The sequence below is a fragment of the Desmodus rotundus genome, chromosome 9, assembly GCF_022682495.2.
Source record: "Desmodus rotundus isolate HL8 chromosome 9, HLdesRot8A.1, whole genome shotgun sequence".
Taxonomy (NCBI): Eukaryota; Metazoa; Chordata; class Mammalia; order Chiroptera; family Phyllostomidae; genus Desmodus; species Desmodus rotundus.
In genome coordinates, this window is record NC_071395.1 from 108591959 (window position 1) to 108608038 (window position 16080).

At 55.6% G+C, this 16080-nt stretch overlaps 1 protein-coding gene across 9 annotated transcripts in view; it reads left to right on the forward strand.

The window, feature by feature from the left end:
- Positions 1 to 12108, forward strand: part of RFFL (ring finger and FYVE like domain containing E3 ubiquitin protein ligase) — a 59933-nt gene extending 47825 nt beyond the window's left edge. For all 9 annotated transcript variants that reach the window (XM_053910593.2, XM_053910595.2, XM_053910592.2 and 6 more), the window contains 5 exons: positions 3533 to 3940; positions 7083 to 7166; positions 8061 to 8271; positions 9419 to 9442; positions 11890 to 12108. In XM_053910593.2, the coding sequence (XP_053766568.1) occupies positions 3533 to 3940; positions 7083 to 7166; positions 8061 to 8271; positions 9419 to 9442; positions 11890 to 12071 (909 nt within the window). In that variant the 3' untranslated portion in view covers positions 12072 to 12108. The remainder of the gene's footprint in view (positions 1 to 3532; positions 3941 to 7082; positions 7167 to 8060; positions 8272 to 9418; positions 9443 to 11889) is intronic.
- The last annotated feature ends 3972 nt before the right edge of the window (positions 12109 to 16080 follow it).

A 16080-nucleotide genomic window follows, 5' to 3' on the forward strand; every position in this document is an offset into this window, starting at 1 on the left:
TTTGCTGCAAGCGTCTGTGTTGGTGATACCTGCCTGTGGTTCAGCGGCAGCCTTGACGGCTGTGTAGGGGTTTGGCGTTCGGCCTCCTGAGTTGGACCAGCTGGAGGAGGAGGAGGAGGAGGAGGGGAGGGGGCGGTTTGTGTTTGGAGACACGGACGAGGTAATTCCTATCTCAGAGCGGAAAGATGGGTTGGTTCTTAGGTACTGGCAAAAGCTCAGAGATGAGACGAAGGGGAAAGAGAATGAAGGATGACTGTGGTTCCCACTTGCGAGTATACCACCTTGTGCTAAGGTTTAATGACATTGCCTCATGCGATACTTCCAGTGGTCCTTAGACCGACTGAACACCTGACTTCGCAGGTGAGGAACCTGAGAGGCTGTCTGTTTTGCACAAGTTTCCTTAGGAAGGATATGGCCAGCCAGGGCTTGCCGTGTGTAATGTGCATCCTTAGTTTTCCCTCAAAAATTTGGGCAAGAAAGTACGCATTATACACGGCAGAGTACGGTAACCCTGACGGTGTCACTCCTCTGGCCGCCCCTTTCCCTCTCGGGGCTGCAGGAAGGGGTGCCTGTGGCACCGATGGTGAGGAAGTGGGCCTCACCGGTGCTGGGGTGTGTGGGTGGGGAGGGGTGGGAGTAGGAGAAGGGCAGATGAGGAAAGGAGAGCAGCCCGCCTGCCTGCCACTGCCAGCCGTGTTGACTGTGGATGCTGTGTGTGCTCCTGGCGTTTGTGCAGGCAGGCCGGCCCCGCCGATCCGTCGCTCGCGCTGCCTTGTTTTGCTCAGTTGGTTTGCACCGTCTGCGAGAGCCTGTGCGCCAGGGCTCCTTTGCTCATTCTGCCCACGTTTGCTGGTGGTTGACAGCCGGTCTTCCTTTTCTTTTGTTCTCTCCTGCCTCTGCAGACTGGGGCTTAGCCTCCAGCCCTGCCTTCACCTTTAGAATGTGTTTCAGGTGCGGGCTGACTTCAGAGGCCCTGCCGGGGGGCAGGGGCATGGAAGCTGGGCTGCGGCCTTTGCATTCCGATCTTGCGCCCAGTAAACCACAGGCGTTTGAAGAAAGAGCAGAGTGTTGTTGAGCTCCGGCTGATGGAGCAACTCAGAGCTTTTTAATTGCGTCAGGTGCGGCCTTGTTGAATTGCACTGACATAGGGACGGTCCCTGTCAGGGCCTACAGTGCTGTGACATTGGAGCCTCCTTATGTCACTAGCAGGCCCCCTGAACACTTTACCTTCCAACAGAAACGCTTCAGGTGTGAATGAGTCCCCAAGCCCCCAAACACCCGTTTCCTACCTGCGTGCGTGAGTGGCGGTTAGTCCCAGGCCTGTCCCGGTGCTAGTGCGGTCGTGCGAGCTTGGACGGCAGTCTCAGAGCATTTCCTTGTCTGGTCGCAGCCGTGCAGAGGGAGGGGGCTGGGCGTGCGTCCTTCTGCAGCACCTTCTGAGTGGGAACACCGTGCCCGCACCCCTTTACTGTGGAGTGAGCGACCCTCAGACAGAGCCAAGTACAACCAGTGCAGCGACGCAGACTTGTGCTGCGCCCCGCCGCAGGGTCCGTGGTCTTGACTGCGAGGATCTTGACTCTCTCGGGCATTCCTGTCGGCTTGAGTGGCTTCTCTACTGAGAAGCAAGGGAGCAAAAATATTTAGGTTAGTACCTAAGTCACTATAGGGTGAAAAGTTTTCTGTCTCTTTTAAACGGTTAGTGAGTGTGCCCTCCAGGGTCATCCCAGTGTGCCCCCAGGCATTACCTCTCTTGCGGGAGTGTGACCCGCTCTGGCTGCAGCAGGCGCAGCCAGATGTCACTGTGCTGGCTCAGCCCATGGGGCAGGAGGCCGAGGACTGCTTCCTGTGAGTTGAGCAAGACATCATGCGTTGTGCCCTGACTGGTGTGGCTCGGCGGGTTGGGTGGCGGCAGCCTGCAAACCGGAAGGTCGCCGGTTCGATTCAGGCCAGGGCATATGCGAGGGAGGTGGGCCAGGTGTCCCTGGCTGGGGGCGTGTGAGAGGCAACCCATAGAAGTTTCTCTCTCACACTGATGTTTCTCTCCCTCTCTTTCTCCCTCCCTTCCCCTTTCTCTAAAAATAAATAAATAAAACTCTTTGAAACACAAACAGCATCATGTGCTGCTGTGTCATCTGCAGATGTGGGCGTTGCTGGGGCCTGGCGGTGCCAGCTCGCCTGCCAGGCCCTCTTGCTGCCCCTCAGAGACTCTCAGTGCTTCCACAAACAAGAGCTCTCGAAACCGTGTTCAGAGGGCCCGCTGTGGCTCTCTAAATGTTTTTCTTGGATGTGCTCTTCCACACCACTGAATTCCCAGCCCTCCGAGTGGGCCTTCCTGGGGCGGGGGGCGGGCACCAACATCTGGATGGGGCACCGGGTTGGTGTTTGGAGATGGAGAGCCAGGCCTCTGGCTCAGGGCTGCTGTCAGCTTGCTTGGGACCGAGTCAGGCAGTGTGGCCTGATGGGAAGAGCGCGACTGTGGGCATTAAACTCCTCAGACAGACCCCGAGTGTGGACCCCAGCTCTGCCGTTCACTGCCTGCCCCGGAGCATGCGCTTGTGACTCTAGGCCTCAGCTGCTTTGTCTGTGAGGCTGGGAGGCACGTAAGTACCTGTGTTGCGGGTTGCTTCAAGAATTGACAAGCTAGGCCCTGGCTGGTGTGGCTCAGTGGACCTAGCACTGGCCTGCAAACCGAAAGGTCGCTGGTTCAATTCCCAGTCAGGGCGCATGCCTGGGTTTCGGGCCAGGTCCCCAGTCAGGGCCGTGTGAGAGGCAACCAGACCATGTTTCTCTTGTACATTGATATTTCTCTCTCTCTCTCTTCCTCCAGTTTCCTCTCTCCAAAAATAAATAAATGAAATCTTTTTTTAAAAAAATGACAAGCTAGGTATCGCTCCAGCACACAGCGGCCCCTCAGTAAATTTAATCGATACCGACAACCGCCGCCGCAGCCTTCACACATTCGCTTGCTTACCTCCGCAGTGCAAGCAGAGTCACCGTTCAGGGGTTGAGTCCTGCCTCTCATCGTTAGCTCGCCTCTGCTGGCAACAGTGATTAGAACAGTTCCGCTTACTGCGGTCTCCCGTGTCGGATACACTGAAGGCATCGTCTCTTAGCTTTACAACAACACTGCGAGGTGGATACTATTATCAGCCCCATTTTACAGACGAGGGAACTGGAGGCCAAGGTACACCCCAGGGTGACACCACAAGAAATGGAGGAGGGAGACAATAAAAACATAGGGACTTTTTTATTCTAAACCTGGTCGTCTTAATTCATGGCCTCCATTTCTCTATCAGTAAAAGAAATAGAGCCTCGTGTGGGATAAGAAATGTCGTGTCCCATGCAGGGATACACAGAGCGCCTGCCACCTCGGAGTGAAGTCTGCAGGTTGGCTCGCGTCCTTAGGCAGAGGAGGTAGCTTAGTCGAAGAGTGGCGGGCGGTCTCGCCAGGCTCGGCAGCCCTAAGCTCCCAGCCCTCTTCGACTTGTTCTCACGATCTCACGTGGTTCCCTCTGCCTCTTGCTCTAAGCAGCAGACCTGCCTGGACTGTAAGAAAAATTTCTGCATGACCTGTTCGAGCCAAGTGGGGAATGGGCCCCGCCTCTGCCTCCTCTGCCAACGATTCCAAGCAACAGCCTTTCAGCGGGAGGAGCTCATGAAGATGAAGGTGAAGGACCTGAGGGACTACCTCAACCTCCATGACATCTCGACGGAAACATGCCGGGAGAAGGAGGAGCTCGTGTTCTTGGTGCTCGGCCAGCAGCCCGTGGTCTCCCAGGAAGGCAGGACTCGTGCCCCCGCCTTCTCCTCGGGCTTCCCTGAACAGCAGGCCTTCCTGAGCCGGCCCCGCTCCAGCACGGTACCGCCTACCTCGCCCGGCCCCACTCCAGCCACACAGGCCACGGCTGCTCCCGCGGCCCAGGCTCAGGAAAATCGGCAGGTACGGCGCTCTTGCAGTCTCTGCCAGTTTGAGGCTCATTTCCTCCCTGCCCGCGTTGTGGGGCTGGGTTGTGAGCTTCCGTGTCGTACTTACGTGCACAGGTGATTATTTCCTTGCCGTCACACTCAGGTTTGGGCGCTTTTTCAGAGATGATAATGCGTGGCACCAGGGGTTTGTGTTTTTAAATCCTCACCTCAGGATATGTTTACAGATTTTAGACAGAGAGAGGAATGGGGAGACAGGGACCGGGGGGAAGAGAGAGACAGAACGAGAGTGACAGAGAGAGAGACATCGATGTGAGAGAGAGAAGCATCAACCGGTTGCCTCCTGTACGTGGCCTGAATGGGAATCAAACCCACAGCCTAGGCATGTGCCCTGACTGGGTTGGGCCCACAGCCTTTTTTGGTGCATGGGACAACGCTCCGATCGACTGAGCCACCTGGCTGGGGATCTGTTTTTAATACATACATATTCCAGTTAGACATTTAAAATTTGATTTCACTGTTCCAGAAATAAATTTCATTTATTTCTAAAGAGAGGGGAAGGGAGGAAGAAAGAGAGGGAGAGAAACTGATGTGAGAGAGAGAGAGAGAAACATTGATGGGTTGCTTCTTGCAAATGCCCCGTCCTGAACTGAACCCGCAACCCAGGCTTGTGCCCTGACTGGGAATCGAACCAGTGACCTTCTGTGCTGCTGGATGACGCCCAACCAGCTGAGCCACACCAGTCAGGGCCCAGAAAACTCAGTTAACTCTCCAAATTTGGTTCTGTTCAAATTGCCCTCCCACTTACCTTTGTTGTGGTCTGTCTTAGCTACATAGGGAACTCGGCCCCTTAGTAACCTTCCCAAGGCACAGAGGGCAAAAACATGCAGAGGGAAGGGCGAGTAGGGAAGCACAGTGGCCAAGACAAGGAAGGGCACTGCTTCTCCTGCCAGTCCCCGGGCAGGGCAGTGGTTGGCCCAGGACTGAGCAGAAGGCTGCCTGTCACCGTCCCAGTGGGGCCTAGAGGGGTCAGCTGTGGGCAGCACGCTGACCGAACGATGGACCCGTCACGGGAAGTACCAGGTGAGAGATCATAGCCTCGCCCTCAAAAAGCCCAAGAGGGGAGGTAGACACGCAGACCAGCTAAGGGATGAGAGCGGGGCCAGGAGACTTAAGCACTGTGTGGGGGGTGGTGGCGTCCTGTAGGGGTGCTTACCTGCCTCAGTGGGGGATTAGGACCTGGAAGATCCATCCAGTTTCCACATTCACTTTGTCACTGGCTCTTGGTCACCCCAGGTGAACTGGGAGCCTTCACCAATGAAAGGAGGTTGGGAATCCCAGGCCACTTTTGCACTTGCCAGGATGTGGGGAGGATTGACTGGTGTGACATCGGGTCCAAAGAGCTCTGAGCTACTTGGAGCCGGCACAGCACTCTTGCCAGCAGTGCCCACACAGGTGCCGGATGGTTGCTGCCTCTTGTTGGTGTTCGCCTCCTTTGCCAGGACTGGGTCCCCAATTCGGCTCTGATGGGCCCTGGGGCCCAAGGCCAGTGTGGCAGCCAACTCCACCTGCAGGAAACACGCGTCCTCCCTTGTTGGCTCGAGCACGCCTTCGCCCCACCTGGAGCTTAACCCTTTCCTGCGCCCTGCCTCTGTCTGCTAGACAGGCTCTTCCTCTGCTGTGACTTCCCCCCTCTGCTTGCGTGGGCGCTCCTCTCTGTGGGGACCTAGGAGGCTAACTTGAGGAAATTGCTTTTCCCTGAAGAACCTTCAGGTGGGTTTTCAATGAAAGGAGTAGGTTTTAAGCTTCCTGTCATTAACCAGAAATTCTCAGACCGCACCTGCAGGTCGCAGCATGCACCAGAGCTACTCGGGTCGTCGTCTCTGATCACCGATGCTCTCAGAGGGCCTTCAGGTCCGCTGGCATTCCTTGTTCTCGTGAGATCTACGTTTTGCAAGCCTGAAAAACGGACACGAGAGAAGTTAATTCAGTAACTCGTGCAAGGCCACCTGCCTGTTCCCCGAGTGAGCTGCCCTAGAACGCGAGTCTTTGCACGGTGCCGGCTCCGCCAGGGCTCTTCCTGTACCTTCGGTGCCCGGGTTGCCAGGAAAGGGAGTGTGTGGAATAAGTAAAACTGAACAGACACTACTTGTAGAACTTGACTTAGCCAGTGGGCAAAGGCAGCATGCTTTACAGCATGAGATCCAGTTTCTCTAAGGAAAAAAGGACGTACAGAAGTTGTCTATTTAGCATCAGGTTAGGCTCTGAAAGGTTTTTGTAATTCCAAGTCTGCACCACACCTGCATAAAGCTAAGGGAAAACTCGGGGTGTCTCTCTAGACGTTACTTTGGGTGCCTCCCCGTACCTGTTGTGCTATGCTATACATGTGATCTTAATCTCACTTGGCATTTCTGGGTGGTGGCTATTTCTACTTGTCATTCGTACTGTAGTTGCCTTCCTTGTCTTATTAATTAGCTCCATACATGTACCCTAATCTGGAAGGAGGGCCTGGTCCGGTGGGTGACTGGTTTCCTAGGCTGTCCCTTCACTGGTGCTTCCAGACGCTCCTGGCCAAGGCCTGTGAGCTCAGACACCTCCCTGCTCTGGGCTCACAGGAGGCCCTTTGCCTTGAGGGAGCAGTGGATGAAGAGGACCCGGTTAAGGGATTTGTGGCTTAAATGGAGATGGGCTTAGAAGGCTCCTAGTTCCCAGCTCTTTGGCAAAACCTGCAGGAGTACGTACCTGGGAGGAACCTTGTGAGAAGGTAGAATTCTAAGCAGAAAGCGCACAGGCATTTGTCCTACGTCGTCCGAGGCCAGTAGACCCTTAGATGCTTTAAAATAAACTTTGGACCAGGTTTTAAGACAGTTCTTACTCAGAGTGTGCCCTGCCGGCTGGGCACATTTCCAGAAGGAGAGCAGCGACTGAGGGGGGCAGAGTCGGTGCGCCCTTGCTCTAGAGTTGAGATCTGTTCGTGCTGCTCCTCTGCCCGACAGAGTCAGTACTGGGGAGCCGGCCTTTGTCCCACTGTTGTGCGAGACTCCAGGTTCCTGGGGGAGGTGGGAGTCCACTGCGGACGTGGTGTGAGCTTGGAAGAGGCCGGTGCTGTGCAGATCGCTGGGATGTTTCTGGGCGTGATGGCACTTTCTCTCCCACAGGCCAATGGCCATGTGTCTCAGGACCAAGGAGAACCCGTCTACCCGGAGAGCGCAGCCAGAGCACCTGCTGAGGATGAGACCCAGGTGGGGCCTCTTCGGGTCTGTGCCTTTGCCTTGGTCCTTTCACTGGTGTTCTTAGGCTTCTATTGGGAACCTTTCAACGGACTCCGGTGAGAGAAGAACCAGTCTGTGATGGCAGTCCGGGTGGAGTTCAGCATTAGTGTTTTTTCAAAACTTAGTTCGTCAGTGCGGAGTTGGGAGGTCACAGTGCTGACTGGGGGCCTCGAGGCCCATGGTTTCCAGTCTCCAGGCTTTCTGAGAGCTGCCCGAGTGCAGGTCCTGGTGCGGCTGTGCGAGTCTCGCTGTCCTGCCACTGCTAGTACATGGCAGCCGTTGTCGGCCAGGGGAGGAGAGGTGAGAGGAAATTCAGGCTCAGTCGTGGTGGGGCCAGTCCAGTGTGGTCAAGGTTACCTGCAGAGGGGTGCTTGCCTGGCAGTCTCCCCCGTTGTGGGAAAGCAGAGCTCTGCACTGGAGAGGGGAAGGCCAGCAGCACCCTTGTGGGCTCTTGTGCTGCCCCAAGTAGTCTTCACGGGGACCCTGTGTGCTGGGACTGCTGCCTCTCCTCCTCCGAGGGGCAGACGGGCTCAGAGCGGGGCGCAGCTTGCCAGGTACCCTTGAGCATTTTTCAGCAGAGGAGCTAGGATTCAGAATCAGGGGCATCTGACTCCTGTTGGCGCTCCTTCTCTCGTATCCACTGCTTGGTCTGTGGCTGGCTGTGCCTGCGCACAGGACCCAGGTCAGGCGGAGACTGGGGTCTGTTTGCAATGCAGAGCACCGTGCCAGGGACTCTCCCTGCCTCTGTTCCTACTCTCGAGGTCAGTTGCCACAAGTACGGGGTGGTGAGTGCTTTGGGGTGCTCGGAGAGAGAGCGTGGGGAGTTCCGGGCTGAACCCACCGATCTCATCTTTGCCTTTTCAGTCCATGGACTCAGAGGACAGCTCCGTCCCGGGCCGGAGGGCGTCCCTGTCTGACCTGACCGACCTGGAAGACATCGAAGGCCTGACTGTGCGGCAGCTGAAAGAGATCCTGGCCCGCAACTTCGTCAACTACAAGGGCTGCTGCGAGAAGTGGGAGCTGATGGAGAGGGTGACGCGGCTGTACAAGGATCAGAAAGGCCTCCAGCACCTGGGTGAGGGGCCGTCTGCATGGCAGCCGCACAGAATCCCCGAGTGCTTGTTCTCGCTCTAAGGAGGGACAGCATCTTCCAAGGGAGGAGCCACCGCACGTATTGGTGCCACCCAGTCACAGCTGTCACTCGGAGTTGAGTGCCAGGACCGGGTTCGGCAGTGTATGCTTCTATTCAATCCTCAGAGCGGTCCATGGAGTGGGCGCGATTCACGCCCCTTCTGTCAGAGAGCCCAGGTTTGAGGAGCTCCTGGTCTGAGTTCATGGCCTTTCCCACTGTACGCCACCTCCACCATACTCACCACGACCTCCAACAATACTGTTCCAACAGTGGGGACATGAGGGAGCGAATCTTAGCACACGTTGTGTGGGGAGGGCGTCTGTCAGGCCGGTGCTCGGCTTTTCCTCCATCCCCTTCCTGCAGCATTCTCCGTGGTACCGTTTTCCGGTCATGCCCGGTCAGATGCCTGGGCCTGTGGTCAAATGAGTTTGGGAAAGAATACTTTCAGTTATGTCCCTGTGTTGCTGATCCGTGGTAGATACTGTGCTAGTAAAGCAGAGAGCCCTGCAGGAGAGAAGGGTGTTTAGCTGTTTTGAACTCCGAATTCCCTGAAATGATTTCCCTTAGAACCCTCCTCCCTTCCCTTCCCCGGCTGATTTCGTTCCTGCTGACCAGCACTTAGATTCCTTGCACGCTGACAGTAGGAGTTGGGCTCTGCTCTCACAGTTGCTCAAAGTCATCAGTTAGGGGACCTGTGACTGGTCGTCAGACTCACTGCTGTCTTTGGGGCCGTCCCCAGAGTCTCCCTGGTGTTGTGAGTGTGTAGGAATAGGAGCCGGCCCCACCTGTGGAACGCTGTTCCTTCTTTCTCCACTGGAGCGCTAGCCTGAGGGTACTGGGCGCAGTGTCCTTCCTACTTGGCAGCTTTGGGCATCCAAACCAGTGGGATCCCTTTTCTAAGACCAGCCCAGACCCCCCAGCAGGAGCTTTCTGTGGGTTCTCAGCGTGTGGGGGGAGTGGGGGGGGCGGGTGTCTGTGTGGGTGCTCGGCCGTCTGGTTCCCAGCAGGGAGACCGCGGGGGCCAGCGATGGAGTTAGGGTGGCTGGGGCCTTGCCTGCAGACTCAGACATCTTTTCCCCTTCCTTTTCAGTGTGCGGTGCCGAAGACCAAAACGGTATGTCATCGTTTCTGTTTGAGAAGGGACTTAGGCTCTCAGCCTTTCTGTCCTGCCTCTCCTTCAACCCCAGTTCCTGTTGAGAGGCCAAGAATTCTGAGCGTATCGGCACTGGGACAGAGGAAGTGGGGGACTTCCCTGAGGAGCGGGGCTTCTCAGCATCTTTAGAAATTCTCACCGTCCCCTCCCTGTGAAGGGAGGGAAGGGGCAGCACACCTGGGGGCAGACTGGTTGGCACTTCCCTGGGTCGCCCAGGCTCAGAAGCCAGTCCGTGTAAAACGTTTAACCAAGCGCGCGGTGCGGGTGTCCCACCCGGTTCCTTTTCAAGCTCCCGGTGCCGAGGCGCTCCTTCCCCTGCAGTTTTCCCTCCAGTCTGGGCAGTGTGCGGGCTCCTGGTACCAACCAGAAAGGGAGGGCCTTGTTGGTACCAGGCTCGGCATTGGCTGGAGCCGCTCTGGAGACAGATCGGGAAAGGTGTCCCACGAGGTGCTCTCTAGGCGTAAGATGCATAACCCCGTCAGCCGCCACACCGCCCCCGTGTGTTAAAGACCACCCCGAGCCTTTGGGAGCTCCGGAAAGCGCTGCAGGACTCTGCCCGGTCCAGGCCGCGCTGTAACACGCTGGGCCCGACCTCAGGGAGAGCCTCAGTCAAGGTTCTGTGGTTGCGAGCCCTTCCGCAAAGGGGTCTTCTCAGAGCAGTGTGGGAGCCCGCAAAGCATTTCACAGCTCGGAGGACTCTCCAAGTTTGCTATTTAGTAAACTGGCCTTTTGCTCAGAATGGGGTGGGGCCTTCTGGCTGACAGGTGGTCAAGAGTCAAGTTCTTCTCAGTCCCCAACCCCCTGGGGTTCTCTGTCTGCTCCCTCACTGTGACACCAAGCACATGCTAATCCCCACGGTGTCTTCCTTCCTTTTCCTGAGTCCCTGGGAGATGCTGGTGCCTGACTGTCATCTGACTGTCCTGAGAGAAGTAATCATTAATGAAATCCTGTCAATTATTCCTGCCCACTTGGGGTGTTTGTATAGTTCAGCCCTTCCCGAACTCTCCCTGTTGGGGCCGACAGCCCCTCAGGGGGGTGAGTAGGTTTCAGGACCTTTCGAGACCAGCCCACATCACGTGTTTCCCGATGTTTGAATAGTCCAGGAAATAGGAAGAGAAAGTGCCAGAGTGTGGGGAACTCCCCTGTGGGACGGCAGTGGTGACCAGCACAGCCCAGTCCCCTGTGCTGGCTACCTGGTTCGGGCTTCCATTCAAAACGTGCTGGCTTGGGGGGCTGGGTTTATGGACACAAAGGTTTTTCTGTTTGTGCAGCCAAACTAGGACACTGGCCGGCCCGCCGTGTCTCGCCACTCAGACAAGGCAGTGAGCTGTTCCTAGGAACTCCATGCTCCGAGCAGTGAATGCCGTCTGGGTAGTCCCCGCCCTTAGGCCACTTGCCCAGAGAGCCCCCTGCCCGGATTCGCCTCCTGGCTTCTCTGCTTGGCAGCTGTGTGCCGTAGGCACCTCTTTGGCCTCAGTTGCCTCATCTGTAAAATGGGTAGGAAGAGTAGATAATTCATAGCGTTTGTGAGGATTCAGTGAGTTACAACATGCAGAGCGCTGAGGGCCCTGCCTGGTGCCCGTGAGCACTCAGTAAACGTGAGCTGCGGCCGTGCCCGTGGGCTGTTCACTCACGGACGTCTAGAGAACAGCCACCCCATCGCTGGCGTTGGAGGGACTGCACGCTGAACGTCTGGCTCGGAGCACATAGCAGACGCTAAGTATGTGATTGTGGAAATTGAACGCATTTGCTGAATTAACTCCTAGTACAGTGGGGGAGATGAGGCAGACTCAAAAAGCGTCACCCGGTGTGGTGAGCAGGCATGGGCCACAAATACGGTTTTCTGGGGGCAGCACAGAAGAGGGAGCTTCCAATTTTTGGTGGGCTCTCCCACCAGGACGTTTCTGAGGAAGCCCGGGGGTGTGGGTGAGACAGCACTGGAGGCCCCCCGATCTTTGGCCTTATTAAATTGGGGTCATGCTCACAGATAAGCCTTGCAACCTTTAATCGCTCATTACAATTCCCTTTATATCCAAACTTCCCTGAACCATTTTTATCTTTTTAGCATGTTCTGCCTCAAGGGATAATGAGTCCCTAAGTGCCATTCACTCAACATATCACAGCGTCAGTTGTCTGAAAATTACTCCTTTTAAGCGTTGAAGACTTTCCCTTATTTAGTTCTCATACTCTGGGATGTATTTGATCTACAGGTACTTGATCCTGCGAATCTATAACCTGACCTGCAGAGGTGCAGATTAAAGCAGCGCCTGGAAGTGGTTCCGGGGGAACGTTTTCTTGGAGTTCTGGTTGAGGGGCCGTGTGTGGGTTGGGGGGTCCGCTCGCTGTGTCCCGGCTGCCTCCCACCCCCACGCCCTTACTCTGCCGCTCTTCTGCCTGTGTTTGTGCAGGCGGGGCGATGCCACCCAGCCTGGAGGAGAACCTGTGCAGGATCTGCATGGACTCGCCCATCGACTGCGTCCTGCTGGAGTGCGGCCACATGGTCACCTGCACCAAGTGCGGCAAGCGCATGAGCGAGTGTCCCATCTGCCGGCAGTACGTGATCCGGGCCGTGCACGTCTTCCGGTCCTGAGGGCTCCTGCCGGCTGCTTCAGTGCCTTACAGGGACGCGGCGGGGCAGGCTGGCGGCAGTGTCTGCAGCGTTGCCAAGACCAGGCTGGCAGAGATGCTGTGTCACCTCTGGGCACCCCGGCCGCGCCGCCGAGGCGCACCTCTTGGCTGGCAGGGCCCGAGGCAGTGCGAACTGGTGTAGATCACTGGGGCAAGTCCCCGTTTCACTGATCTGGGGTGATGATGGTAACTGACGAAGAGGAGGACTTTCCAGAACTTGGATCATAGCTTCCTCCCTCCCTCCTGTACCCCACCCCACCCCCTGAGCTGCTTGCCTATGTTTCACCAATCAGAAGTCCTGGTAGAAATGGTTCTCTTCCTGCCCAGCACATTTGGATTTATTTCTGGTTTCACGGGCTTTCTGTGCTTTAACCGACCTTTGCTAAAGTTTCTTGCTGCATCGTCTAAAATCCATTTGTGTCTTCAGACCAAAAAGGTGTTAGCTTGCCAGACCTCTAATGATCCTCCTTCGGGCAGAGTTTGGACCAGCCAAGTTATCTCTGGTGAGGAATGAAACACAAGTGCTATTCAAAGGCATTAAAAGTTGCTTCCTCCAGTGCTTGGGTGAGAAGCTATCAGTCTCCTAACCTGACCTTGGGAGCCGACAAAGCATCTGGCTGCCGACAAAGCGTCTGGCTCCCGACAGCTGGGAAGTTCCGTGTCTGTGCGCGAGAGACGGTGTGTGGGCCCTCTGCTTATTCTCTGGGGGCCTGCCTTAGTGCCGTCCTTAATTCTAGTTCACGAGAAGAGGAAAAGCGTTGGGTGGAAGCAGTGTCTCTTTGCGTAACTGACTTCTCCAACAGTTTTCAACCACTTTCCCCTGAGGATGAAGTCCCCCTTTTTCCCGTGTCCCGTGGAGGTTTAGACATGGTCTCACACAGGGCCTAGGACTTAGGTGAAGAACCTGGCTCTTCTCTAGCCAGACTCCTAAGTTCCTGGAGGCCAAACGTGTAAGAGACGCCAAGCACCCAAGAGGTATCAGAAGGTGCTACATGAGGTGGCTCCAGCCCTTGAGCAGACAGCTGGAAGTCTTAATTCCAGGGTTGGGGGGACTCCTACTCTTTCTCAGCCGACTGATTTGGGGACAGGTGCGGAGGACACACTCTCCAGGCTCTTTAGGGAGGACTGAGCAGTGAGTAGGTCGTGTTCTTGCGCCCCATTTGGATCTTTATGCCACCGGGAGAGCCAGAGGGTTAGAGAACAGTTTGCTGGAGTAGCTTGGCCAAGTGCAAGTGTACGTGCTATCGGAGGAGCGGTGTGCGCTGCCGTTGCCCGTGGATGAACTATGCAAACCCTCAACACCAGGGGCCCTTGGCAGGACCCCCGCCTCCACCCCATGCAGCCAAGATAACCAATCATGACTCTGGAAAGCAGTGGGGAAACCTCCAAGGGGACCTGTTGATCGGTACATAGTTATGCTTTTCCTCCATCATCAAGTATGAATCTCCCTTTGGGGAAACCGAATTTCATCAAGTAGTTGTCCGCTAAATACTGGGCTGCTTACCTCGACACCATACCAAGTCCTGGATGATTTGGTTCCTTTGCAGGAGCTGGGAGAATCGAGATTCCCCGTGAAGACATTTTTCTGCTGGGCAGTAAATGCTGTAGTTTACAGTGCCTACCGGTTTAGCAAAGGGTTCAGCCGCTCCTCAATTCCACTGTGAAACAGGCCTGGGTGTATGCACCTGGTTGAGATCTAGCAGTAACTTCAGGGTAGAAGCCGGTTCCCTTCCTACTTTAAATTTGCTTTCTCTGCAGAGGCCTTACCTCTCCCTACTTCCCAGTTTCCCTCCTACACGAGTCAGAAGTCACACCCTAATGGTGGGTTAGTAAGCTCGGTAAGAATTAGAACCGATACCATTTACTCATTTTGCAGAAAGAACTTGCCTTTAAGTCCTCTAACCTCTTGGTGAAGGTTTTCATTTAAGAAAAAAGGTGTCTAGCAACCCTGGGTTTTTGTTTGTTTTTGTATCTTCATTACACCAAAAAAGAAGTTGGAAACTCCAAGATCTCAATTACTGTTTGGCCTAGGTAGAAAACTTGATTTTTATCCTCGAGTGCTCCTTCCTACCCTTCACGGATCCTTGGTCTTTATTATCATGGAAACATCTAATTCCTCCAATTATTCCTTGGCTTTTGCTGTGATTGTTCAGAAACTTCAGTTGAGACTTTTTGAAAAAGGCTTGGAGAGCTGACTGTTTCATGATGTTGGAATTTTGGACCCAAACTAGTGAAAATAAGCTGTACAGGAATTAGTGCTCCATATATATTGTATAAATTTGTTGAAATTTTTTGGATGTGAATGTGTTACTACAAGTGGCTTATACTGATTCTCAGACGTGGGTGTTTAAACAAACCCAGATGTGTATTTTTTTGTCACACAGCCCTGCTTTATAATTTTGTAATAAAGTTTCCATGCAGAAACCTGTCTGGTGCAGCGTGAGGCTGCTGGGGCCCAACAGGACCGACAGGAGCCGGTCAGCCGCCGGTGAGTCCAGGCATGTGCTCGAGGCTGAGTTATTTTTAGGGACGCTTGGGCCATGTCCTGTGGCGTGTCAAGATGGCCGTGTCCAACGGATGCGGAGATGGAAGCTGAGTGTTGAGGTTTAAGGTCTCAACCAGTGTGCGGGAGAGGCCAGGGAAGGCCTGGGGGAGGGGGGAGCCGGGTGGGAGGACTCGCTGTGAGACCAGATAGGAGGGAGCATGGAGTTCGGACACTGATGGTGGTTCAGTGAGGGTGGGTCTTGAAGACGGGTGTGGAAGGGAGCCCTAGGAAAGCCAGTGGCCCTGAGAGATGGACGGTGGCTTTGGATACAGCTGCGGTGGCTGGAGTGGGACTCGGCAGCCGGCCCCACCTGTGGCCGACTGCAGTGTGCACAGGCCGTGCACACCTGTGGAGCGCTCAGGGGAGGGGCTCTGGGGAGCAGCCGCTGGGAGAGCCAGAGTATGTGCAGGTCTGCCCTCCGACTGCAGGGAGACTTGTCCGAAGTGCACGAAGGCGTGAGGCCGGGCTGCAGCCCTTTGTCCTCGCTGGTGCGGGCCACTGACCTGTTGAGGACCCAGGACGGCCTCTGTCTGCCGCCAAGCAACAGCTTACCAAGAGCTCAAGTTCTGTGGGAATACACTGAGGGATACAAAGTTGTACCTATGGCATAATCTCGGCAGCCAGGAAATTCACGTGTCAGAAAGACTGGAAGGAAATAGGCAGGACACCCTGAGCAGTGAATTGAAGGTACCACCCGGCAAAGCACGCCCCTGTGCCGTGTGCGGTTGCTCCTGGAGTGTGCGTGCCCATGAGGACAGGCAGGCTGGAGGTCAGTGTCAGTGTCCTTTGGCAGGACATCGAGGGAGAGCCGTCCTGCTCTGTCCGGTTGCATTCCCTCAGGAGGCTGGAGAAGGGGTGGAAACTTATGTAGGTCAGCGCTCAGTGGGGCAGCTTTTGTCTCCATTGACGGTGGAATAGAAAAGGTGCATTATTCTCGGTACTGAAGCCAGACTGAACGGTGCCTATTCAAAACCATCCAGTGTTCTGAGCTAGAGACAGGGCAGCAGCCCCCCACCCCGCCCTTCCCCGCCCTTTCCTCCCCACACATTGGAACCTGCAGGTGGAAACCCAGGTTAGTCAGGTTAAAGCTGGCCTCCAAGTTCACTGGAAGTGGCCTCCCAGCAGAGCCTACTGCCTATGCCAAGCACACCAGAGGGCTGGAGGGAGGCTGTGGTCCTCAGTCTTAGAGGCCCAGACCCCGGGTCACATTCACCTAACTCGGGAGGACACACAGCCCGCCAATTTAAGAAAACAGAACTGACCCCCAGGAGCCAGCAGGCCTGAGAACATGGAGAGCCAGTGCCTGACCAGATGGCTGCCTGCAGAGCCTACATCCAGCCGGTGTGAGCAGTCACAGCAGCTGAAGGCCTTGGAAGTAGCCTGAGAGTTCTGGGTAGAGAGGCTGGGCCTCTCTCTGGGCAGCATC